Source organism: Protopterus annectens, chromosome 4.part0, assembly GCF_019279795.1.
Source record: "Protopterus annectens isolate FY-2018-M chromosome 4.part0, PAN1.0, whole genome shotgun sequence".
In the NCBI taxonomy this organism is placed as follows: Eukaryota; Metazoa; Chordata; order Ceratodontiformes; family Protopteridae; genus Protopterus; species Protopterus annectens.
The window spans coordinates 1304053567-1304079991 of NC_056733.1; the positions used below are offsets into that span (position 1 = coordinate 1304053567).

The 26425-nt window shown below is 41.2% G+C and overlaps 1 protein-coding gene across 1 annotated transcript in view; it reads right to left on the bottom strand.

The window, feature by feature from the left end:
• LOC122800442 (folliculin-interacting protein 1-like) overlaps nt 1–26425 on the bottom strand; it is a 198285-nt gene that overhangs the window by 69847 nt on the left and 102013 nt on the right. Inside the window, exons 5-6 of the mRNA XM_044069887.1 lie at nt 14791–14959; nt 12281–12481 (exon numbers count right to left, since the gene is read on the bottom strand). Of these exons, the coding sequence (XP_043925822.1) occupies nt 12281–12481; nt 14791–14959 (370 nt within the window). The remainder of the gene's footprint in view (nt 1–12280; nt 12482–14790; nt 14960–26425) is intronic.

Here is a 26425-nt window from a genome sequence, read left to right on the forward strand (position 1 = left end):
CTGGCGTGTCCAGTCTGGGGCAATCAGAATCATTTTTGGCTTCTCTTGTCTGACTTTTAGGAGCACCTTGGGAAGGAGAGGCAGTGGTGGAAAGGCATAAACTGTTCGGGTTTTCCAGCTGAATCATAGGGCATCCACTTTCCATGCTTGTGAGTGATAAGTCCTTGTGCAGAATCTCTGTAGTTGGTAGTTGTGAGGGGAGGCAAAAAGATCTATGTCTGGGCATCCCCATTTCCTTGTTATCATGCTGAAGACCTGTGGATTTAGTTTCCACTCGTGAGGGTCCATGAGGTTTCTGCTTAGTTCGTCTGCCAGAGTATTTTTCTTTCCTGGCAGGAATTGTGCCTGCAGATGTACTTGATAGGTCAGTGCTGTGTTCCACAAAGTCATGGCTTGCCTGCAGAGGGGGTAGGAATGTGTGCCACCTTGCTTATTTATGTACCACATAACTTATTGTCAGTCTTTACTAATAGTTGTCCTGGATGTAGTAGATCCTTGAAGGCTGTCAGGGCATTCTGTACAGCTAACACCTCTTTTTGATTGATGTGAAGATGCATTTGGTCCGCGGGCCACATGCCCTGAATACATTTTCCTGCCATGTGTGCCCCCCAGGCATAATCCGATGTATCTGTTGTTAGTGTCTGCCTGGCTGTGGGTAAAGTGAAAGGCTGCCCCTTGTTGTGGTGACAGGCCAGTGCCCACCAACGAAACTCCTGTTGCAGGCAGGGAATAAGAGTTATTACTGTTTCCAGGCTGTGGCAATGTTGAGTCCAAACACTTTTTAGATGCCATTGTAGCTTCCTCATATGCAGTCTTGCATATGGAATTAGCAGGATGCCATGAAGCCCAAAGCCTGCAGAATTTTTCTTGCAGGTAGCTGGGTCTTTGTTGCCATCATTTGAAAGTAATAGAGTCAGTTGCCTTTGTCTGACGTGAGATAAGCCATCTGGGCAGTTGTATTTAAGCTTGCACCCAGGAATATTATCTCTTGAGAGGGCACTAGTTTTGATTTATTTTTGTTTACTGTGTACTCTAGGCAAATTAGTAATCTTTTTACAAATGCCAGATGCTTTAGTAGAATGTCCTTGCTCTCTGCTTGAATAAGGCAGTCGTCCAAGTAGGGATATATTTGAATTCCTTTTTGTCTGCAAAATGCAATTACTGGTGCCAGGCATTTTGTGAAGACCCTGGGTGCAGTAAATAAACCAAAGGGCAGTGCAGAGAATTGGTAATGCATTGAGCCAGCTATGAATCTGAGGTATCTTCTGCAAGATTGCCTGATGGGGACATGCAGGCATGCCTCTTTGAGGTCCAAAGTAACTAGCCAAGCCTTCTTGCCCAGCATGGGTAGACTTTGCTGCAGTGTCAACGTTTTGAATTTTGGGACATCCAGGAAAGTATTTAGAATTGACAGGTCCAGTATTGGTCTCCAGGCTTTGTCCTTTCTGGGTACCAGGCAAAGTCTTGAGTAAAATCCTTGCCCCTGTTCTTGCTGTGGTACTTTTTGAATAGCTCTCATGTCCATGAGAGCATAAATTTGTTTTTGTGCCTCTGCCCATTGATATTGTGGCAGGTCTGGCATACCTTTTGACCTTGGTAGGGTGTGAAAGTGGAACCTGTAACCCTGAGAAACAATATTCAGTACCCATTTATCCTGGGTGATCATGTGCCAGTTTTGTGAGAAAAGTGCTAGTTTTCCCCCTAAGGGTGCTGCCAAAAGGTAAGTGCTTGGCATTTGTAGAGGGAAGTCATTGGGACTGTTTCCTATAAGGTTGTGATTTGTCTTCTCCGCCTTTGGGGGCTGAAGCACCCCATTGTTTTGGTCTGTATGAGCCTTGGGGCTGAGATCTGCCTCTTGGACATCTGTATCTGCTTCTTTGTGGCCTGTCTGACACTGGAAAGGACCAATTTTTTGAAGGCCAGTTCCTGCTAAATCTAGGTAGCTGAACCTGTAAGAAATCCTTTACTGTCTGCATTGATTTTGCTTTATCCTCCATTTTCTTTAACATCTCTTCTGCCTTTACACCAAACAAAGTATTATGCTGTAATGGAGCATCCAATAATTTTGCTTTAACATGATCAGGTAAACTTTGTTCTTTTAACCAAGCATGCCTTTGAATGGCAGAACCTGTAACTGCTGCTCTGCAAGAAGCCAGTAATGAATCAAAACCACATTGCAAAGTATGCTTTCCCACTTGTTCAGATGCATGCAATAAATCCGGCATTTCCTTATTGTCAGGACATTCTGAGCTTGTAAGCATTTTCTGTTTTAGCAAAGACATTAGGTATTGTTGATATTTAAGCATGTGAAACTGGCAGTTTAAAGCCCTTACAGCTAAAGTAGCAGAAGTGTAAACTTTTTTCCCCCATCTATCCAGTGCTCTAGTTTTTTTCAGTGGAAGCCTTGACCTCTTTGGGACCCTGAGAAATTGTTTCTGGGTCAGCAGCAGGGTTTTTATAAAGAATGTATGAGAGTCTGGGACCCTGTAGTGCCTATCTGGCTTGACTGGTGCAGGAGGCAAAGAATCAGGAGACAAACTGGATTCAGAAAAAACATCATCAACAATATATAGTACAGGGGGATAGCAAGGGGCATGTGCTGAGGCAGTAAAAGAAAGTCTCTGAGCCTTTTCTTGGATTCTGAATAATCCTGGCTCTCCCAATGGAAATGCTCCCTCATGGTGTGCAAGGGTTTCCCAAAAGAGTAATCCTCAGGAGGAGAGGCTGAAGGGATAGATTCTTCAGCGTCAGAGGCCTCATAGGGAGGAAGAGAATATCCCTGTTCTGAAGAGGAATCAGAGGAATTAGAAACCTGGTCAGAGGAGTCATAATCAGTGTCTTGCCTAGGCCTTTTATCAGGAGGGGGATGGGAACCCCTGATCAAAGTAATTAGGTCCTCGGCCATTTTAATCATCTGTTTCTTTGGCATGGATGACGGTCCAGGAGAATGCTATACTGGTTTCTTTGTCTTTAATGGTGTTTTAGACTTTGCCTTGGCTGCTGAAGTGGACTTGATAGTAAGCTGATGCCTGCTCAGCGGCTCCGGACCCATCTGAGGGAATAGTTTCCATAGGCCCAATACCCTGAGTTTCCAGAAGCCTAATTGTCTCCACGTGGGAGTTGGAGGCGGCCTGTGGCTCTGAGGTAGCGGATGTCAGAGGCTGCGAAAGTGCCTCACTGAGAACCGGCAAACCAGCGACTGGCTTAGAAGAGGCTTCGTCATTGGTTTTGGACCTCAGATGCCTGTCCTTTTCTTTGTCTTTGCGTTTTTTATGAATTCCGGTTGTTGGCTGTTCCGACGGCATTATGTGGTTAAACCTTCGGCCAAAGTAATGTAAAGCAAAATCAAACCGATGCTAAATAGTGCGTTGGTTGAATCTAGCACAAAACTGACAACTAGCAACGTCGTGGTCAGGGCTTAGGCAAGGAATACAGTAAGAGTGAAAATCCTTAAGAGTTATTTGCTTCCGACAAGACATACAATTGTTAACTTTTACTGACATCGGTCTGGAGCGAGAAAAAGTTTCCCCAACGGGGTACTTAGCTTTGTTGAAGACTTCGGTTCCGAAATTCAATTTTGAAAATCTCAGGAGTTGGCCGACCGGCACTTGCGAACTGCTTTTGCTTCAGGCACTGCGCAGCAAGAAAGACTGAAGAAAATGGCGTTGGCTGCATCTTATATACCCCTGGCGCACTGACGTCAGGGAAGTGGCGACAGCAACAGATGCTGGACCAGGACTTTGGAATTCAGGCTGACTGCGGGTAGCCTGCCAGCAGGATAACCCAAGTGTAATGACTGCAACAGTGAAACACGATGAACATCCAGATCCTATGTAGGGACCATGTGGGATTTTTTTGCATTTTTTTTGTGAAACCTAGACCTGTCAGAAGTTGGAGGGTAAAGTGTAGATGTCGAAGAAGAATTTCTAAAGTGAAAGCCTGCATCAGTAGCTAGTCTAGGAAGGGAAAAATTTGGATTCCCGAGTACAACAGAAAGCTACTATTACAGTTACACACTTTGTGAACACTCTTGCAGCTGTGGCAATACCAAAAGGCAGAGCAGTAAACTCAAAATACAAGGGCCAACAGTAAAACCTGAGGAATCTCCTGCAAGAATGGGTATGTGCAAGTAGGCGTCCTTCAGATCTGGTGACACTAAGAAAGCTTGGGGGAGGATGACAAGCAGAAGAGTGTGAAGAGTGAGCATTTTAAAAAATGGCACCTTCAAGTAAGTGTTTAGGAGAGACGGGTCTAGGATGGGTTTTCAATGCCCTTCTTCCTTGGGACTAGAAAGATCCTGGAAGAAATCTCTTTTCCCAAGAAGTCTTTCATAATGTACTTGACGGTGCCCTGATTCAAAAGGTCTTCGATAATGGAGGCCATAAGGGATATTTGGTTTCAATAAGGTTGTGGTGTGCCTTTCAGTGGGGGATTATTTTCTCAAGATATGGAGTAAAAACCCTTGACGATGAACAGGTTCCACTAGTCTGTGGTAATAGCTTCCCACCTGGCCAGGGAGAGCTACAGACTAAAAAAAGAAGAGAAATAGGACTGAGGGCAAGGGGTGAATGCTGCAGAGGTATTCACAGATTTTGCTTGCAAAGGGAGGACTCCTTGCTGCAGATTCCCAATGGGGTTTTTCACAGTTCCTTTTCCTAGGGGTTTTCCTTTCTTTCTGAGCTGTCCCAGGATCCCTCCTAATGAATATGTTAGATTAAGATGGGTAATTCCCACAGTATTTAGGAACTGAGGAGAGCAGAATCTGTCTGTTGTCTTTCGTGGTCTTACCTTGATCTTGGAGAGTTTAGAATAGGCTGGCAGCCTGAGGACCAAACAATAAGTCTCTGTCCAAGGGACAGTCTAAAATCTTTGATTTGAAATCCTCAGGGATAGACTGACTGTGAAGTCATGCATATCTGCAAATAACAGATCCAGTGGTAGCTGCCCTAGTAGTATCCGCAGCATCATATCTGCACTTAATGTCATGTCTGGCAATTTGAGTTGCCTGTGACAAGTTCTGCATCTGATGCTTATACTCTGCTGCAGCAAAGTCCAGTATAACTTTGTGTAAGGAATGCAAGACAGAGATCAAGTACTTTGTCATTTGAGCCTGGTAGTCAATTGCCCTAAAGGAAAGGGTAGCAGAGATTTAAATCTTCTTTGGGTAGCAGAGATTTAAATCTTCTTTGGGTAGCAGAGATTTAAATCTTCTTTCCCACCTACTTGTAGCCCTATCTTTGTACATAGGTAGGGCAATAACAGTGTCAGAAGCTTAAACAGCTTATCTGAAGGGAAAGATACTGCAGAGGGGTCTGTCACTGGATTCTTGTAAAAACATTTTAGGTCATCAGGCATCTTGTAAAACTGTCTTTTACGAGCTGGTTGTGAATCAAGTGCAGAAGAGATGGACTGAAATGCATCCTGGAAAGCCTCAAGGACAGCAGACACTAGGGAAGAGGCAGGGGTAGCCACCTACAGAAAGCTACAATACCTCTCCTGAGCATCAGAGATCTGTGTGGATTGCGATTCAAAGTATGTCATCATAGTCTGAATAGTCTCCCCAAAGGAAGCTTCCTCTGTAGGGGAATCCAGTAAGAGGCCATCCTTTTCATCGGAAAAGTTTTTTTTTCTTCTGGAAAATGCAGCTGAAAGGAATAGTTCAGAGAATGGTCAGAGTTGTAGTCCTGTTACTCATCAGAAGAGGGAACCAGAGTAGGTTTTTGAGGAGTAGCCTGTAACTGCACAGACCCAAAGGAAGGAGGTTTTAAAGACATAACATCTTTAAAAAAACCTCTGTGAGAAATTTATCCACTCCTTTTCCCTAGCTGCTGAAGGAGAAGCCACATGCCTAGTTTTGTGTACTTTCTGTTTAGGCGTGACATCCACCTGGATGACACACAGAGGTTTGGAATCCTGTCCAACTTCTATCAGAGACCCTGGAATCTCTTCCTTAACTAAAATTTGAGGGACTCCGTGCAGTCCCTTGGAAATGATGAGACATGGTTCCTCAGACGTATTATAGTCTGCATGGTCTCAGGAGCCATACTGGCTTCCAACAAGGTCTCGTAGCAGGCAGCTGAGAAGCAGCATGATTTACTGAGTGTTCTGAAACCTCACTGGGTACATCCGAGTCAAAAACATTGGACTGCAGATCTGTTTGAGGCCTCTTTAGTTTTGTCTTCGCCAGAAGAGGGATGTACAAGGATGCAGAGTCAGCCATCTTGGACTGGGCCAAGAGTTTTAGACACTGGGTCTCTAGAAAGGTGTTGAGAGTGGAGAGCCTCGGACTAAGGCTTTTGGGAATGAGTGACTGACAGATTTAGCAAGATTTGTCATTGTGTTCCGGGCCTAGGCAAAAAAGACAACTGGCATGGCAGTCCTTGTACGTAACTTGCCTACCACACTCGCACTTATCTCTCCCAGCTGACATCTAACAACTTTCAACAAAACAGTGTAAGTGTAAGTAAAAAGGAAAGTTCCCCATCAGGGAATTTATCTGGATAAATGCCTGAAGCATATGTACCAACAACCAAATGGCAAAAAGTTCGATGGATGCACAATCTACTCTCTGGCTGGCATTCAGAAGTCTGAGGTTCCATGCTTGTATGCCCATTTATATACCCCGACACAGACGAGCTGAAGTCATGTGTTGGATGTACAACCTAGGGAATATAAAGCTTTGGTACCCCAGTTGGAAATCAATAGTGACAACCCATATGTTAGGAATACTGCAACAGTGAGTCAACACTTGTGCAGTTTTGACTGGATTTTGTGGGCTTGAATCTGTTGACTAACAGTGCAAATTTAACTGGATTTCTTTTCCTGCATTTCTGCAAGAAAGCATTTTTTCACCAACCTTGAAATTAAACCTCAACTTAAAAGTTCCAAAGATTGCATGCAAATACAGCAAATTGTTCATATTGTACTGATATATTGAGAAATGAATGCTTGAACTTATTGCTGCCAAAGATTGAGGTACAGGACTGACTGAAGAGCTTGAAGTACAACAGATCAGCCTATCATTTCATATTTCAAAAAGGACAGAGCAGGACATGTAGAACATTGCCTTTTACAGCTCTGCTTTGTCTCAGGGTTAAAGATAAAGACTACATTTAAACATCCAGAAGGACCTCTGACTGTTGTGAAACATCAATCTTGGGGGGCTGACGTCCGCCTTCAGCTTGTTTCTGTTCATTATGAATACCTACAGCAATGATCCTTATTATGAACATCTAGCTTTGTACAGACTAAAATACTTATAAGATTAGAGGTGCAACATGGAAGAGATAAGAGGTGGAACAGGGAAGAGGGTGCTTGCCTGTTGACCACATTCCATCTGTGGTTACAGACAGTATACTAACAGAAAACGACTATGTTGTCATAAGGATCACGGACATTAACGACTATGTTGTCATAAGGATCACGGACATTAGTATTACAAGTATGTTTGGGAAAATGCCAAGAAATACCGTCAGCTCCCAGAAATACACAAGTGGTCTATTCAATGTCCTGAAATACAGCCAAAAAAATTGTGCTCTTACTCTAGACATGACAGTTTGTATGGTTAGTGAAAGTGTGAATGAAGGACCTGATATCAGCCTTGAGAGATCAACGGGCAAAACATTTTGAAAATGGTTTCAGCTGTAGCTGCAGATCTGCTGGAATGGTCTTACCACCCTAAATCATGGCATGCTTTTTTGATATGACAAGAGTGCAGTGCAGTTAGCCAGTTACTTGAAAAATGTCTGTTTAGTAACTTGTCAGCCCTGCTTATCACCAAAATGCAGCTGTCCAAATTCTCTCAGAAGTTTCTGTTTCAGTGCAACATATGAGCTATCTGTGAGCATCAACAGAAAGCAAAATATTTACCCCCTTTGTTTTCTTATTTGGAACTACATGCAGTGATCTGATGGACTAGTTTTAAGGAAATGTCAGTGTACCATAAAATGAATAGTTCACAATGAAACTGTTACTGTAAAAGAATGCGCAGAGATCTTCACATATTACGGCTTGCAGGACACAATTTCTTTTGGAAGACATAACTTGTACCAATAAAACAGGCTTCCAAATGACTTAGTTAACACAGGCTCAAGAGGAGTAAATGCCACTGTAGGAGGCCTTAAATGAATGCTCCCTTTCACAAATAACTGCTGAAAACAAATGCACATTCAATCAAAAGTCAGCCAGGTCAGGATTAAACAAAGCAGTGATTAACTGAAGATTTGAGGAATTGAACTGGAAGGTTCATCTGAACCATTATCTTGATACTAAACAGAAAGCCTCTTCCACATACAAAATAATTATTTTCTAGTGACAGACCTCTTAGCTTTTTTCATACTAGTTAAACACCTACTGGGAAAAATATGATTATAAGAAATCATCTGGCTTCCAAGCTCTCAGACTGACAAACCTCAGGTTTGTATGCAACACTGCAATCTCAGTGAAGTGTGAAGAGTTAAACAGACTGGGTTAACAACATGTTTGGTTAAACTACTGTCATCTTGCCCACAAAACATTATCAAACACTTAATTCTAGCAACATGGAAAGTGAAAATATGGAATACACTTCATTTGATTATGGGTTATTCCCTACTTGTGACAAGAAGTCTTAAGTGTCCAAATGTTACAGGACTCCCTAAAGAAAATTAGCAGTGGACTTGCTTCTATGAGTGATTCTCATGAGTGACTGGTCCCAGATGGACATGGGAATACTCATACTCCAGACCTCTGTAGTCACAGGCAGACAGACCAGAAATAATCCATCATTTGAGCAACATTCAACTACTGATGCCCTAATACTATGTCATTTCCTTCTCAGGCTGATATGCAGAAACAAAGTTTGCAACAAGACACACATTATTAATTCTCAAAAAATGCAGAAGGGATAACAAAAAATGCAGCTTACTGAACAAATGGTGATAACGGGAGAACACTGTACCACGAATAGGTGCAAATCCAGAATACCAAGTAACGTGGTTACGCAAAATCCAATGTTCTCAGTTATCACCTGAAACTGTTACCACCACAAACACTTTTCATTATTGATAAGCATATCTCTCAGCAGCTCAGGGCATTAATTAGGGAACTTCTTAACACTGAATGAATAACATGTCCTTCAAATGTGGAACACGGACTTTTTAAGACTCAAAGTGAGGAACGTTCCCTGCAATGAGGTCACTTGAGAGGTATGAGGAACAATAACGGGTTTTCTACCCATTATTTTTAGCTTTGCCCCTGTTTATTGAGCAAAGAAGTTGAAAGCTGTGGCCAAGGTGACATGCCGCAACTCCTAGGTATTACACAACTGCCATAATGTTCTGAGGGCTATGCAAAAACACTGGTGTGGTCCAGTGTTCTCCATTTTCACCGAATAAAAAATATACCTGCATCAGCAGTACAGTTATTTGCATGGAGATATTGGTGAGATAAATGCAGAGGGGACAAGTTTTGCATCAGAAATATGGTGCAAGAGATATCACCTCTCTGTAGCTATACCCTAATGATATGTATATGTTAGACTTCAGCAGGATCAAGACCTCTCTTGTGATTACCAAGTACAAATAGTTGAACTACAAATACATCATTCTTAAAGTACAGCATATTAGATTACAGTACAGTTTTGAGAATATATACGAAAAGGCTCAGCAAAGGTAATACAAATTTCATTCCCTATAAACATTTGCTACCATTTGTTTCTTCCACTGTTTAGCCTAATAAGCAAACAACATGAATCAAGTTTCTGATTATAGTACTGAGAAAAATGCTGACTAACATGACCGTTATGATGCAAGGCATCACTTAAAAACAGAGTTGTCATATGGCATGATGATGCATAGTAACAATACTATTTTTGTCTGTGATGCTCAGCAAAACTGCTCAGAATGACTGTTCAGAACTTTTCCTAGCTTTGAACAATTTCCAATTGGCTAATTTCCATACCTTTTCTATGACTATATTTTAATTTGATATCTAGCAAGTTTGACTATGGTCTCCTTTTTTTCTTCTGTCATCATCATCATCATCTTCTTTCGGCTGTTCCCGTTAGGGGTCGCCACAGCGGATCACCTGTTTCCATTTCTTCCTGTCCTCTGCATCTTGCTCTGTCACACCAACCACCTGCATGTCCTCTCTCACCACATCCATAAACCTTATCTTAGGCCTTCCTCTTTTCCTGTTACCTGGTAGCTTCATCCTTAGCATCTTTTTCCCAATATACTCCGCATCCCTCCTCAGCACATGTCCAAACCAACGTAATCTTGCCTCTCTGGCTTTCTCTCCAAACCTTCCAACCTGGGCTGACCCTCTAATATACTTATTCCTAATCCTGTCCACCCTCGTCACACCTAGTGCAAATCTTAACTTCTTTAACTCTGCCACGTCAAGCTCTGACTCCTGCCTTTTTGTCAGTGCCACTGTCTCCAACCCCTATAACATAGCTGGTCTCACTACTGTCTTGTAGACCTTCCCTTTCACTCTTACAGGTACTCATCTGTCACAAATCACTCCTGACACTCTTCTCCACCCACTCCAACCTGCCTGTACTCTCTTCTTCACCTCTCTTCCACACTTACCATTACTCTGAACTATTGACCCCAAGTATTTAAACTCATCCACCATCACCACCTGTACTCCTTGCATCCTCACCATTCTTCTATCCTCCCTCTCATTCACACACATATATTCTTAGTCCTGCTGACCTTCATTCCTCTTCTCTCTAGAGCATATCTCCATCACTCCAGGGTCTCCTCCACCTGTTCCCTACTCTCACTACAGATCACAATGTCATCTGCAAACATCATAGTCCATGGGGACTCCTGTCTGATCTCGTCTGTCAACCTGTCCATCACCATTGCAAAAAAGAAAGGGCTCAGAGCTGATCCTTGATGTAACCCCACCTCCACCTTAAACGCATCCGTCACTCCCACCGCAGACCTCACCGCTGTTATACTACCCTCGTATATATCCTGTACCACTCTTACATACTTCTCTGACACTCCTGACTTCTCATACAATACCACAACTCCTCTCTAGGCACCCTGTCATATGCTTTCTCTAAGTCTACAAAAACACAATGCAACTCCTTCTGACATTCTCTGTACTTCTCCATCAACCATCTCAGAGCAAACATCACATCTGTAAGTGCTCTTTCCCGGCATGAAACCATACTGCTGTTCACTAATCATCACGTCCCTTCTTAACCTAGCTTCCACTACTCTTTCCCATAACTTCATGCTGTGACTGATCAATTTAATCCCTCTGTAGTTACTACACCTCTGCACATCACCCTTATTCTTAAAAATCGGTATCAAAATACTTTTTCTCCATTCCTCAGGCATCCTCTCACTTTCTAAGATTTCATTAAACAATCTGGTTAAAAACTCCACTGCCATTTCACCTAAATACCTCCATACTTCCACAGGTATATCATCTGGGCCAAAAGCTTTTACATTCTTCATTCTCTTCATAGCTATCCTTACTTCCTCCTTGCTAATCCATTGTACTTCATGATTCACTATCCCTACATCATCCAACCTTCTCTCCCTCTCATTCTCTTCATTCATCAACCCCTCAACGTACTCTTTCCATCTCGTCAACACACTCTCCTCGCTTGTGAGTATGTTTCCCTCATTATCCTTTATTACCTTTACCTGCTGCGCATCTTTCCTAGCTCGGTCCCTCTGTCTAGCCAATCGGTCCTATTCTCCCTCCTTAGTGTCCAACCTTTCATACAACTCTTCATATGCCTTATCCTTAGCCTTCACCACCTCTCTCTTTGCCATGCACCTCATCTCCTTATACTCCTGTCTACTTTCTTCATCTCTCTGACAATCCCACTTCTTTGCCAACCTCTTTGCCTGTATACTCTTCCGTACTTCCTCATTCCACCACCTCCTTTTTTTCTTCTGTAAGGTTTATTATTTCAGCATGTGGCATATATTTACTTGTAGTATTCTAAGCTTCAAGACCTGAGAAAGACTCTCTGTCCTTGCCTGATACAGATTACATGTAGGGACAATTAGTACATGTCCTATTATGTCTACTCAGAAAAGTCTTTATACAAACATAATCAATATTTGTGATTTTGCATAATTAGCCCCAGACCTAAGAATGGTGTAAGATGGCCTTGTAGCTAATCTAAGCTTGTTGTTAGTTCATGTTATATCCATCTTAGAATATTAGCAACTATGATGTATTTACAGTGTGTGAATAAAATATTTAACTATAGCAAATGATCGTGGAGGCTTGATTTAATTGGTAGATATGTGCGCAAATAACTTACAAAATTGGGAGACAGGTTATGCTTGTATAGCTGCAGAGTGGAATGAAGGAGGTTGGAAACCAGGCTTGACACCAAAACTTCTTTTCCAAGCTTGCTGACATCAGATGGTCTCCTCTGGCTGCTGGCCACCTGTACTGTCCATTTATCTACATCTGCAATAATGCAGACAGCCTCTGCTATAGGCTCATCCAGAACTGGATGCTGCAAAGGAAACAAAAGTCAAGAGAAAAAAAACGATCAGTGCGTCTTCAGACCTGTTCAGAAACATCATTCAGGACAAATACTTTATAGTAATGCTACTAAAACTGATTAACAAACTCTTAGATAAGCCTTTCTAAACCTGCCTTATGTACATGGTCTTAAACACAGAGATGGAATGTGCAGTTTTTGTAGCACCTTTTCCCTAGACACACACTCTCAACATGTTAACAGCAACCTAGACTACTGATCACAACCATAGACAATCCCATTTAAACAGGTTCACAATTTAAATTTTACAGAGAGCGACTCAACTCACTTTTTACTGTAATTCTTAGCACACACAAAAAAAAAATTCAGATACCGTAATGTTATTTAAAAAAGATGGAAAAATGTAAAATTCAGATACAGCAATGTTATTTAAAAAAGATGGAAAAATGTCCATTTGAGTTCTATCACTGCCCTCACACTGACAGCACTCAGACTAGTGGAAAATAAACTCCTGCTGTTACCTGTGAGCAGTGCATTGTGATATTACATAAAGCTATATGCAGTACAGAATGACAGACTACAGGCACAATACTGTTTAACCCACTAGGCTTAGTGCCAGTAAACAGATTATGTCACATATTATATAATTAGCTTAGTGCCAGTAAAAAGGATTATGTCACTTTATAGAATTCTCAGTTCTCTGCATTTTAAAAAAGTTTATGTAGGCACACTTCAAGTTTCTTTTAACTCTACCACTGGTACATGAGGCATACAACAAAGATGCACACAAAAAATATGCCTGGCCATCCTTTTAAATCTAAATGGAACCTTGGGAGAAGTGTGCTGAGTGTCCTAAATTAATCCAAGTGAGGCTGTGACCGCACAGGATGAAATGGGTACCGGAAAATGAAAAAAGATTAATATAGAATTTTTTTTCACAAACTTGTGAGCCCTTCAGAAGTACAGTTAGAATTCCATTTGATAACATTAAAGAAAAACATTAGTTTCATGTGTACCTATTAAGCTTGCAATATTAGCTTTAAAAGTGAACTTGATGACTAATTCACCACTCTGCCCATTAGCCTAAGATAATGGTAGTGAAATCAGCTACTGCACAATATTCACATTCAGACGGACCTTGTGACCCAACTTTGAAGGTTCACAATCTCAAAATGTATAGAGATGTACTATCTATACGACTAGCAACTGTATCCAGTTCTGTGGCATACAGGAACATGACCATGACTGCGACTCAAGTGACGGGTTCAATCACTGGAACAGCCGGACGGCATGAGTGGGGAATGAAGGAGCACAGCCTGCTCACTCTTTTGGGTGGATGCGAGAAGTGTGTCCCCATGCATGTTTCAATGGTTCAAGTCCTGTTGGGGGGGGGGGGTTGGCTGGGGTTCACACTGAGGTGCAGAGTACAAGGGAGGCAGGACTCTGATTATGTGACACAAAAGAGTGGATGGATAGCGGTTACAGAGCCCATTGCACAACAATCCCCTTTAGCATGTTTTGGACATGCACAACAGCAGGACAAGACACACAAGAAAATCTTGTTCCTCCACACAAATGGTGGTCCAAACTCCCAGGGTGCCCAATCCTTACCCCCCCCCAATGGCAAATGAAATATGGAGCTCTCACCAAGGGGAGGCAGATGTAGCACAGAAAAAAAAATATATATATATATATATATATATATATATATATATATATATATATATATATGTACACATATATATAGACACACACACACACACACACACACACACACTTTCATAAACTGTAAGAGGAAATGAGGACAGCACTCAGGAAGCACCTAGAAGGCAGTTTCTGACCCAGCTCTAATGTAAATGTTGGATATTTGCAAGGGTCGCCTGCTCCAAAGATCTAAACCTTACCTCTGACATGAAAGATCACGCTGGACAGATAGACAGATGTGTGTCCCGGAGCCAGCCCCTCCTCTGGAACAGGCTTCCTATTCAAGTGAAGCAGAGCCCTTCCCTGACCATCTTCAACAGCAATCTACACCAACTGATGGGGAATTGCAAATTCACTGCTGGGGTGGATCCCATGCCCCTTATGAACAGAGGCAGTACAAACTGTCAAATCCCTCTTGCTGACCCTTGTTATCTTTCCCCATGGAAAGAAAAAATCTGGGCAAGACTGGCTAGGTTTGTAAGGGCTCTTCAGCCAGTAATCTCCATTGGATCTATGAACCTATGAAGAAGTACTGTACATGGAAATAGGGATTTATTCATTTATAGCTGCTTTGTTTTTTTACTCAGTTCAGTGAAGACTTAAAAACATCTGCTTACCTGTACAGTATGTGATAAATCTGTCATAAGACACTGTCGTAGTTTTTCATCACTTCCTGTTCCATGTAGAACAAAATCAGGCACATATGTAGGGCAGTAACCTCCCAACAGGGATCTTCCAAAATTAGCAATACTGGGCTTCACAGCATTCACCTCAACTAGTTTAGACCTACAGCAAAATAAAGCAGACAGTTGAACAAAAGCCAACAGCAGCAATGGTAAATTTAAATTTTTGCTAAATAAAGCAAATGCACACATTGTAGCTACAATCTGTTTATTACATGATATAGTATCTGAAAATTCTGACTTGTCAGTTCATTACCAATGTACATAACATGAGAATATTAAACAGTGCTGCAAATTCAAACTGAAGAATGCTGTACTTCAGTGTAACTGGCTTCATTTAAGCGGCAATCTGTGTAAGAAGACACTACCTAATAAATTGGAGGAGGGGGGAGAATACATTGGTCTGATTCACGGATGGTGGGAACAGGTAGTTTGGCCAATGAACTAACATATGTTTAATTCACTAACAGAATCATTCCCCTATTAGTACTCAAACTTCCATCTCCAGAATGTTGAACACTACCTTTCATAATGTGGAACACTTACACAAACAGCTTACTAACCACTTCATTTACGAAGCCCATGTGATGGCTAAATGTATTACTCAACATTTATAAAATAATATTGTGATGAAATACTATAATTCAATATTATTTACCATGGATATCATTTAAAAAATGCAAAAACAGCCCAACTGTAACCAGGTGTCCTCACAGAAAACTAATGCAAATCCAAAAAAGAACAAAGCAGCAAAGACAAGGCTCCAGCTTCTTTATAATGCAGTCTGCTTTAATGATACACAAGCGCTTTCACTGAATGCTTCATCAGGTGTAAAACTAACATTAATGACACACCTTTTATATTAAACCACATGACACTCATTAACATTTAAAAATATATTATATAACTTCATAATTCATTACTTCACTAAGTAAATGTTAGTAGAACACATGTTAAAAACCACATAAAAATATATAAAAAACACACAGATATACCATAAAATTCAGCTAAAACATACAAAAAATATATTAAAGTAAAAACTTTTCATCTTTGTAAAGGTCTGTTCTTTAACATAGGTCTCATAGGTATGTGTCATTCAGACCATGCCCTACATTTGCTCTACGTCTTACTATCCAATTGGCCTCCATCTCTTCAGTCTTATTTCTAACATCTCCCCCTCTTTTGCTTTCATAATTCCTTCCTAATACCATGCATTTAAATTTATTCTGCTCATTTGTTTCTGAAACATGCTTGGTTAAGGCACTGAAAGTACTTTTTGTCTTGATAGGATAGATATGTTCTCTGATCCTATCTTTTAAAATATGTTTAATATTGAATGTGGGACAAACCCTTTCAATGTGGAACAATAAGAAACATGAGGCCCGATTCATTAATGCCTATAGTAAGTGCACACAATCTGTATTCAAGAACATCCATAGCACGTTTTATGCTTTCTAAACACGTCAGAAAGATTACACCAAGTGTACATGTAGTCTGCACTTTGTGGTAACCTTTATGAATCCCCCTCGATATTCAAGGCTGCAAAAAAATTGGTAGGAAAACTAAAATTAGGAGGAAGAAGGTGCGAGTTATGTTTGTATTGTCAGCTCACTCAAGAGTGGTGTACACTTAGTGTAGGTGTTAATGAATCGCAGGGATGGGCTTTTTAAGACTCAAACAAGGAACATTCCCTCATAATGTGGCATACTTGAGAGGTATGGTATGCACTCAGTAAGCCACAGAGCAAAATGTATGGTAAAAGCTCAGTAAGGCATACATTTCATCAGTAAACTGCCCATTGTTAGACGAGAAGTGACATGATGCAGCAGGATAGGCAAAATTTTGCACAACACCGCAACATGTGTGCCACGCACTTTAAGAATGCCATCAAAAGCTGCAGCAACAGCACACAGCAGGGTAAAGGGTCACAGTACTGAAACTTGTGTGCCCTACAGTATGCAATAACTACTTGCACAGGGGAAAAGAAATGAAAGGAAAGAACTGAAAGTATGTCAGCATGCATATTCTGCAGCTCAGTAGCAACTAGAGGGCTACGGCAATGACACACAATAAGGAAAGGATGCAGAACATGGCTGCTTGTGCACTCTGCAGTGTACTGGGCTGCACAGTAGGGGAATACCCATGTTTGTGTACGGTATAATGTGGCTGAAGGGGCAGTGAAAAGGGAAAGATAGCACTTTTTTTTTTTTTATATACACATGGGAGTTGCCAAATGTCTCCTACCCCTTCCTACACTCGACCAACCCATTTGTTTTTCCCTAAGAGTAGGAGCTAGGCCCATTCCTTGGACAGGACAAGAGGCCTACACGCTCATTCATTCTCTGACCAGGAACCTTATCCGCCCATTTATTCACCTCAGAGATAAGACCCTGGGAGCAGACCAGTCTGTCAATACCGTGGACATATCCACCTAAATCCATTCTCTATGATGGCTGTAGATTCCACAGCTGCTGCTTGCAGTGGGCACATGTAAGCAAGCAGCAGAGGGCACATGTAAGCAATCACACATGCCAACCTCCTGCTAAGGTGGCACATGGCTATACAGTGCAGCATCACTATGATCCATAATTGTATGGATCATAGTGCAGCATCACTATGATCCATACGATTATGGCCATATACCTGTACTACCTGTGGGTATTAAGTCAAGCAGTGAGATGGAGTGCTCACTCCCAAAGACTGGGAGAGTCATCAGCTACTCACTTCCATCTTCCCTGCCTGGATCTTCCAACTTCCATGCTACTTATCAAACAATGGTTATCTGAGTCATAGTCACAGCTTCATTCCTCTACACCACAGAGCCAAGGGAAAACAACTTCTGTTTTTTAATGACATACTCAGACATGCTCATCCCAATATGTTAGAGTCTGTGTATTTTAAGTGCTGCAATATCCAACTCCAGAAGTGAACGCCATACCACCGTACACGGAGAAAGATGACCAGCATGCACGATTGGGCAGCACAGTCCAAATAATTTGCAACCTGCATTCTGCTCATTACCTAATCCTGCACAACAGTTCCCATTTGCACATAATAGGACTTTGTGCTCACTGTCTGACATCACTGACCTGCTATGTTGCATGGCTCACTTTGCTGTCCTGTGACAAGTACCTGTCTTTACATACATGTCTGGTTAATGTATTTATATATGTTTTATGTCCCTCTATGTGGTGTGTGTGTGTGTGTATATATATATATATATATATATATATATATATATATATATATATATATATATACACACACACACACACACACACACACACACGATCTTTATGTCTGAGTAGATGTTTGCATTGAGATTATACCTCATGATTGGGACACTTCCACTGTGACTTATGGTTGACAAAGAACATAGTTTAATGTGGTGCACAATGTCAGTAAAAGACAACAGACAATTACTTATATGATAACTTTAATAACAACATTTCACTTTTATATTCTAGCAGAGTTCTGAAAAATACCACAGATATGATACAAATGACAAAACTGACATTCTGACCTATGGTGGTCTTCAGAGGTAAGCTGGAACAGAAAAATAACTTGAATTTGTCGAATTAAGAGCTTAAAATACCTAATACAGTTTTATAGGATGTGAGTGAGGACAGTGATAAATATAACAACTTAAAATGATAAAAACAAACAGCATCAACTGTTCTTGGATCACATATTTCGGTAAACAGATTAAAGAGGTGGATAAAAATGTTAGGTTGCATGCGAAAGTAGCATTGTGTGTGTGGTAAATCACAAATTTATTAGCACAACAAAAAAGATCAGTGATGGAAATGTATTTCATAAATATTCGATCACTGATGTGCAACAAATTCAACACAGGAATGTCTGCTACATTACAAAATGCAAGTCTGACATGCAAGCATCAGCATATTTAAAGCTCACAAGAAACAAGAGTACAAAGGAATAATCCACACAGAATCACTTTAGCTAGAAGATCTAGCAGATTCTCTGATACCCTTTCCTGTGGGAGGAATAAAGATGCCTTATTGAAGTTTTAAGTAGTTTATTCTGTTAAGTAGATAGATGGATGAGAGTTCTTGTTCTAATACATAAAGGCAGTTGCAGACAATGGTGAGATGGAAAAACAAGGAGCCAATTCCATAGCTTAAAGGTTAGTCCCTTAGTTGAATATTCCTGAAAGACCTGTGATGGTTTACCAGCTCAGCAGCCTGTGGAACCTCATTCTTAGTTAAAAGGATTTTATTTTTTACTTTTTAGCAAACAAAACATGACAACACACCATGGGCTACTGCTACAGATCTATACGAAAACACTTTCACCTGAGCTTCATAAGGTCCATCTAATAGAGTTGTTTACAGTTTGCTCTATTAAAATGCCTGTTTTTATTAGGCTAATATGAGAGACTGTCTGCCTCTGTGGGGCTCACATTTCTTGAAGCAAATTATGAGAGCTTTATTACAGAACTTTTTCCAGTCTGACTTGTCCTTTTCAATATCTTTATCACATACAATATAAGAGGCTGTGCCCACTTTTATGGGGCTCATATCTTCTGAAATACATTATGAAAGACTAATAATTTTCTGTTGTTTAGCAAAAATGATTACACTGCCAAGAGGCTCACACACATGACTAATGTCACCAGTCGCCATTCTTCTTTCTGATGAAGACAGATCTTTTTATATGCAGGGGAGGTAGTCACTTATACTTATGCATCCAGAGAAATAGCTTATGGTGGTAACAAGCCTAAGTGCTCATTTTTACAGATCTCATGGATTTGCACAAGTAGGAGGGGAAATGTTAATCTGTCAGAACCCTTTGTGTTAGTTTTTTTGCCATGGAATAAAAATTCACCAAGTGGTGATCTGCAGAATATACAAAACCTTTAATACAAATAAGTATCTCACATCTTCTTTGATCATTAGCAAACTTTGAGCATATAGTGTTCTTTCCAAATGTGTCTCCTGCAGCACTGCTATTTACACCATGCACTTCTTCATATCATTCAATACTCTTGGCCTTTCTATCTATAAATGTAAGTCCATTTACAGTCTAAAATAATATGTTAAGCGTAGCCATTGTGATAAAAAAAAAAATAGTGTTCCCACCTACTATACATGACAGCTTTTTTGAATGTGTATTTCCAACTTTTGTGTTACATGCACAGACTGTCTGGCAGGTTGATTTTTATAGTTATTTCTTATCTTTTTTCTTAATTCCATTTGAAACTGTGGCACACTTTTCAAATGTTATTTGTTTTAAAGAAAACCCTCAAACAAAAAACTAAATATGTTTTCAGAACACCCCTATAACGTATTACCTATTAACTTACAGAAAGCATTGTGCACATATTCAAATGAAGTTTTACCTTCCCCATAGGAACAATTGCCCCAAACAGACAGCTGCACAGACATGCATTACCTAACATAAAATCAGGGTCACTCATGCTAAAGCACGTTACAGCTTGCTCCCACTTACACAGATTGCTATTTGTTCTTTTCTCATCTCTAATCCCCTTCCAAATGCAAAAAACAGGTTGTATACTTTCAGGAAAAAAAAAGTTCCCTGGCTATCTTTAAATAAAACTAAATTACATACACTGTATTAAATGCACTGACGTATGAAGTCTGCTAGGGAAGCAATCTCTTATTCACATTCAATAAATGAAACACTATTTTCTTACTGAGCTGCTTGCCCTTGTACCTTTACATTTCTCATTTCCCTAAACAATGCTCAGAGCCCTCATGATTAAATGCTTGCACCTGAAAACAGCTAGTTTCTACAGAAACGTAACAGAATATACATATGCCTCCAGCAGCAGACATATTGATCCACTGACCATTTGCTAAATGAAAAAAAATGCTCTATTTCATGTGCAAGAAACTTGGCACTTTAGTACTTCTGGTGGCATTCATTATTTAGTATTTTTTTTCAAGCCTACCTGCTTACAAAAAACATTTGTTTTTAGATTAAGGAAAGAAAATTAATCCAGATATTCACCTATGCAAAATAAAGGAAAGCATTTCATCTCTACATATAATCTACCCAATGGACATTTACACCACACCCCCAACCCAGCAGCCCAAGCTTACTGCATATTAAATAACTTGGTTTTGTCTAGCCTTCCTTATCTTTTTACACTGTAATGCCTATTTTCTTAAAACTAAAAAAGTACTTATTTATTCGAATAGCTTTATCATGTAAACAAATCATTGAAAAGTCTCTCCCTCACCCCCACATTTAAGATACCCCATACTACACAAATCTGCTTTACTATACAACATGCAGTTTATAACATGTCATGTTTTATACAAATGTTTGTTGTTCTTCTTTCGGCTATTCCCGGTTAGGGGTCGCCACAGCAGAACTCCGGTCCGCTAATGATTGGCAGTAGATTTTTATGGTGCCGAGGTGCCAGTTCGACGCCCAACTTTCACTGAAGGCACGCCCTAAACAAAACTTTTTACTTACATGTACTTTTTCCCCTTTTAGTGTCTTTCTAAATATTATAGGTATATCCATTACAGTCCACTCAAAAGGTTTTAAGTCAACAAAAGTCCAAACTTTCTCAGACACTTTTTCTTGCAAAGCTATAGTTCACACATGTGATTAATGCTTTATAATCTCACATTTTTTCACTAGATTAGTACACTGTATCCCGGATTCTTCCAAGTCAACTCCTGTGCATTTTTCTCGGTCTCAAGCATTTTCCTTTGGAACAATGAACTTTATTGTCAGAAGAATGAGAAGCAAAGTCCCATCCAGTTTGATGGTTCGCATTTTGTTGGATAAACCATTGTACTTCCTCCTTAGGCTGCTCTGCATAAACAAATGTTTGTTATCCTCCAGAAAAACAATATTCTGAAGACAGCTGGATACACACAGCATGGATCTCACACCTGCCTCTCAACATTCCCTGATTGCTAGGATAAATTTGCTTCTCCTCAGCCTGTACAGTAATTTTTTTCCACAAACCGTCTACTGTCTCCAATTTTTATTACTTTGCCCTTCTGCCACAGTTTTGTCAGGTTTAACTCTTTCTGTTGTTATGACCACATCAGTACTAATACAAGTCTTGGCTGCTTTTTCATGGCCAGGTTTGAAGCATACACTTGATGCTCCCTTTCAATGAACAAATCCTGTTGTGGAATATCAGTCCAGTTGCATAAATGTTTGATTTCATAAAATTAAAATAGTCTGTTCATTCCAGTTTTTCTGGTACAGCAGAAAATCTGAGCTTTTCTCTGACTGCTCTGTCTTCTAACTCTCATTTTTTGGGACAGCTCTTCTTGAGAAGTCTTATACTCAGCCAACCTTTTCTTCATTTCAACCTCACAGTTTTTGCATTATCAGTTCATCTGAATAGGTAGTTAAAGCTTCCACTTTTTTCCAGCCTTTTGTTGAGTGGATACACTCAACGTTTCATTACTTTGATCAGCTCCAAGTATATTTGATTTATTTTTTCCTCTAAATTACTGGAAGCCATCTCTTGAACCTAAGCTGGAATTTTTATTGCTTTTTGCTGAACAGCTGCAGGAGTCTTTCTCTTCACCTTTTCTAGTTGATTTTCTTTTAGGTTCCCTAAATTATTTGCTGGCATCCAGGCAGTATACTTACTAGTCAGCAACTGGATTTTACTGAAGCTGGCAGAATTACTAGCTTTTACTTCTGAGTTTCTTTTTTTCACACTTTGAGAGCTGGGAACAAAATCCCGGTACATGTGAGGCAGAGCACCTCGCTGGCCTTGTTCAAGAGGAATCTTGACCAATGGATGGGGGATCGCAGATATACCCCAGGGATTACTTCAGTGTCACTGCTTGACAGAGGCACAGCAAAATAATGGGCATAGTTTTATTCAAACTAAAGGGGTGGCGAAAGCCAAATAACTATGGGCTAGGCTTATAAATGCCCTTGGGCAGATAGCCTAGTATGAACCTATGAACCTATGAACCTAAATTAAGCTGTTGATCAGATAGCCATCTTGGAAGTATCCACCAGAATATATTTAAAGACAGTCAAGAATCCACATTCCACGACAGCCAACTTGATGCCAATGTACTTTACTGTTATAAGTAAACCAGCCTAGTTTAGCAGAAGTTAGTTATGTCCATAAACAGCCCTCCACTTGGGTGACTTGCTGTTCATTTCAAATAGTGATAGGACCGTTTTGAATCGCAACTGTACCTGTTGGAAGAGAGTCTTGAAATGCTTGCAACACTAGCAGCACCGCTCTCATCTCTAGAACATTGATGTGCAAGTGGTACTCGTGTTCCTGCCATGTTTCTTGAACAGTCTGTCCCAGATAATGCCCCCCACCCTATCTGGGAAGTGTCCATGGTCAATGTGGCTACCAGCTTGGGAAGCACAAATGGTCTGCCTATCATTACCTGCGTGGACCAAAGCCACCATTGTAGATCCCTCCTGCAGGTTTCCATAACGAAGATCTTGTGTGACATGGGTAACTCCGGCATGGACCACTGGGCAAAGAGTAGCCATTGTAATATCTTCATGTGCAGATGAGCTAGTGGGACTAATATTATTGCCGCTACCATCAACCCTAGGACCTTGAGAACAAGTTTTGCATGTACTTTCTTTCTCCTCAACAACAAAGACACCTGATGGCATAATGTCAGAACACTTTCATGTGGCAGTTTTGCTATCATGTCTTTTGTGTTTAACTCTGCTCCTATACAGGTGATATGCTGAAATGGCAACAAGGCAAATTTTTCGTAATTTATGGTAATGCCTAACTCTGAGCAGAGACGTATGGTGGTGCCATTGACGTGTTTAGTACATGCTGGGTGGTGGTAGTCTAAGCCAGTCTAAGTATAGAAACACCCGAAATCCTAGACACCTCAGGTGAGCTGTGGCTACTGCCATGCATTTGGAAAACACACTGGGGATAGTAGTGAGACCAAAGAGCAGAGCTCTGAATTGGTAATGACTGGCTCCCAGCTGGAAGCGTAGATATCTCTTGGATCGCCTGTCCATTTTTATATGGAAGTACGCATGCTGAAGATCTATGGAGCACATCCAACTGTCTTGTCCCAGAAAAGGGAGTATAGACTGCAGTGTTACCATCCAGAAATTTGTTTCTTTACAGATTTGTTTAGTCTGCTGAAATCCAAAATTGGCCTTCAGTCCCTTGCCTTTTTTTGGAACTAAAAAGAACCGTGAGTAAATTCCGGATCCAACTTGGTCTGCGTGGACTTCTTGGATGACTCTTTTTCTAGCAACCTTTGAATCTCTAAGGTTGCTTGATCCCTTTGACTGGGTGGAACGTCTGGGATTGATTTTGTTGGATGGAGTAGGGAAGAAAGGGGAATGTTGTAGCCCCTGGATATGACTGACCATACCAACCTGTCTTGTGAGATGCTGAGCCAGGCTTTTGGATACAGTGACAAACTCCCTCCGACTGCCTCCACAGGTGGGCCTCCTTTCAGGAGCACTGGAAAGGACTCCCAGAGAAAGTATCTCTGTCGCCCTGGTTCTGTGGACCCCCTCTGCCGCAAGGGCGGCATCTTCCATTGTTATTTCCCCCTCTGCCCCTGAGGGAAAATTCACCACTTGTGTCTGGCAAAGCTCCTTGGGATTTGAGGAACCACATCTTTCCGCCATTCTGACCTTGGGGTATGGTCTGGTAGGGACGGAAAAACGTACTCCCACGGCAGACAGAGTTTTGCTGTCTTGCTCGCAACTGGTGAGGGTCTCTTTCACTTTTGGCCCGAACAGAAATGAGCCATCAAAAGGGGCATTAATAAAGGAAGACTTAGAGTTCAGCAAATTTGCCGAGACACATCCAGGAATGTCTCTTCAAAGCAATTCCTGTGCCTGCTGCCTTACTCGCACCATCGGCTGCATATGAAATGAGGCGCATGGAGGAGTTCACTATGGAGTTTAAGGTAGCAGGCTGAGAGTTAACCTTGTCAGGTAATCCTGCAGATGACACAATTTAGACAGAATCTCCCATCTCCATGAGGCGATCCCTCTAAAGCCTTGTAAAATGGGACAAAATTCAGCGACCTAAGTGTAAAGGCCGCTGAAGAAAACATACGCTTCCCATATCTGTCCATCGTACGAGATTCTTTATTTGGCGGCTGGACAGATGAAGTCTCAGCTAGTTCTTTATTGGTGGCTGGCGTCACCACCACAGCATCTACTGGAACACCCTTAGTCAAGAATTGCTTGTCCTCAGGAGCTGTAATAAATTTATTGGGCCTCCGCAGGACTGGTTCTACAGACTCTGGAGAGCCCTACGACTTTCGACTGACTACCCCCCAGGAGCTGGTCAAAAAGAGGAGACACCCAAGAGGAGGAGGGATGACTAGAGAGTCTCAGCCCCCAGATCACTCGATGGACAACATTGACGAGATCGGAGCAGAAGTTGGACCTGAAACTCCAGGTATGGATTTTGGGTCCGAAGGTTCCACGACGACGACCTCCATGCACTCTGCCTCCGAGCTTGATTGAGTGAGAAAAGGAAGAGAAGGTAAATGAATTACTGCAGTCAGCTCCACGACCATCTGGGCTGGGCTTGTGAGAATTTTTGCAAGGACCGGTGTACAAAGAACCCTTCTAAACACCAGCATCACGTCATCATCTGAGAGGGTCCTAGACAACCGAAAGGAATATGTAGAGGACTTGTGGCTACCTGCCACAGACTGTAAAAGAGAAGATAATGGCACCAACCGAACCAGATCCAAGGAGGGTGACCGGCTCCCCCTTATGGCTTCGATACCCCAAGTGGAACCGATGGAGAACTAGCCTTTTCAGAACCGATGGAATTTGGATCTGAAAGTATGGATTTCTTATGTCTCTTCGACGGCTCAGAAGCTGAAGCCAAAGAAGTTTTGGTTGATTTCTCAGGAGATTTAGAGGCCCGAGTCCCTTCAACAGCCGTTTCAAAAGGCCTTTTCAATAAGCTCTAACAAACAATTTGTTCCGCCATTACTGCAGGCACCTTGAACTATAGCATGGCAAAGGAATCCTGCAGGTGGACAGCGCCCAAACAGTAGACACAACTGGTGTGTCCATCTGTGAGGGACATTTTCTGAGTACAAGACTCTCACTTTTCAAAACCCGATTGTTTTGTCTCCTTAGACATGCAATCAAAGGCAATAACACTGTCACACAAGCCAGAAATGACTACTCAAAAAAGGAGAACAGCAGCTATACCAGGCACACACAACTTTTTTTTTAAAAGGAAAAATAAAAGAAGATTAGAGGAGAGACTCTAACTTAAACGATGTTCTCCTCTACCCGAGGAGATGCCTCTAAGTGAAATGGCGAGACCTATTGGAAAAGGGGGAAAAAGGGGGAAAGCTCTCTAACTAAAAAGGTGTATAGAAGAGAAAGGGGGAATCCTCTAACTTAAAAGGATTCAAAAAATAGAGGACAGAAGAAATACGATGTTTCACAAAGACTCAGCAAACAATCACAATGACAAATAAACGTAGTAGGACAAGACTAAACTAATTGAATAATCCTATTCTATCAAAAACTAGTAATAAGGAATAAAGAAAAACAACTTCACTAAGCTTGAGCCAGCAAAAAGAAGAATCCCGAAGCTGCAAGT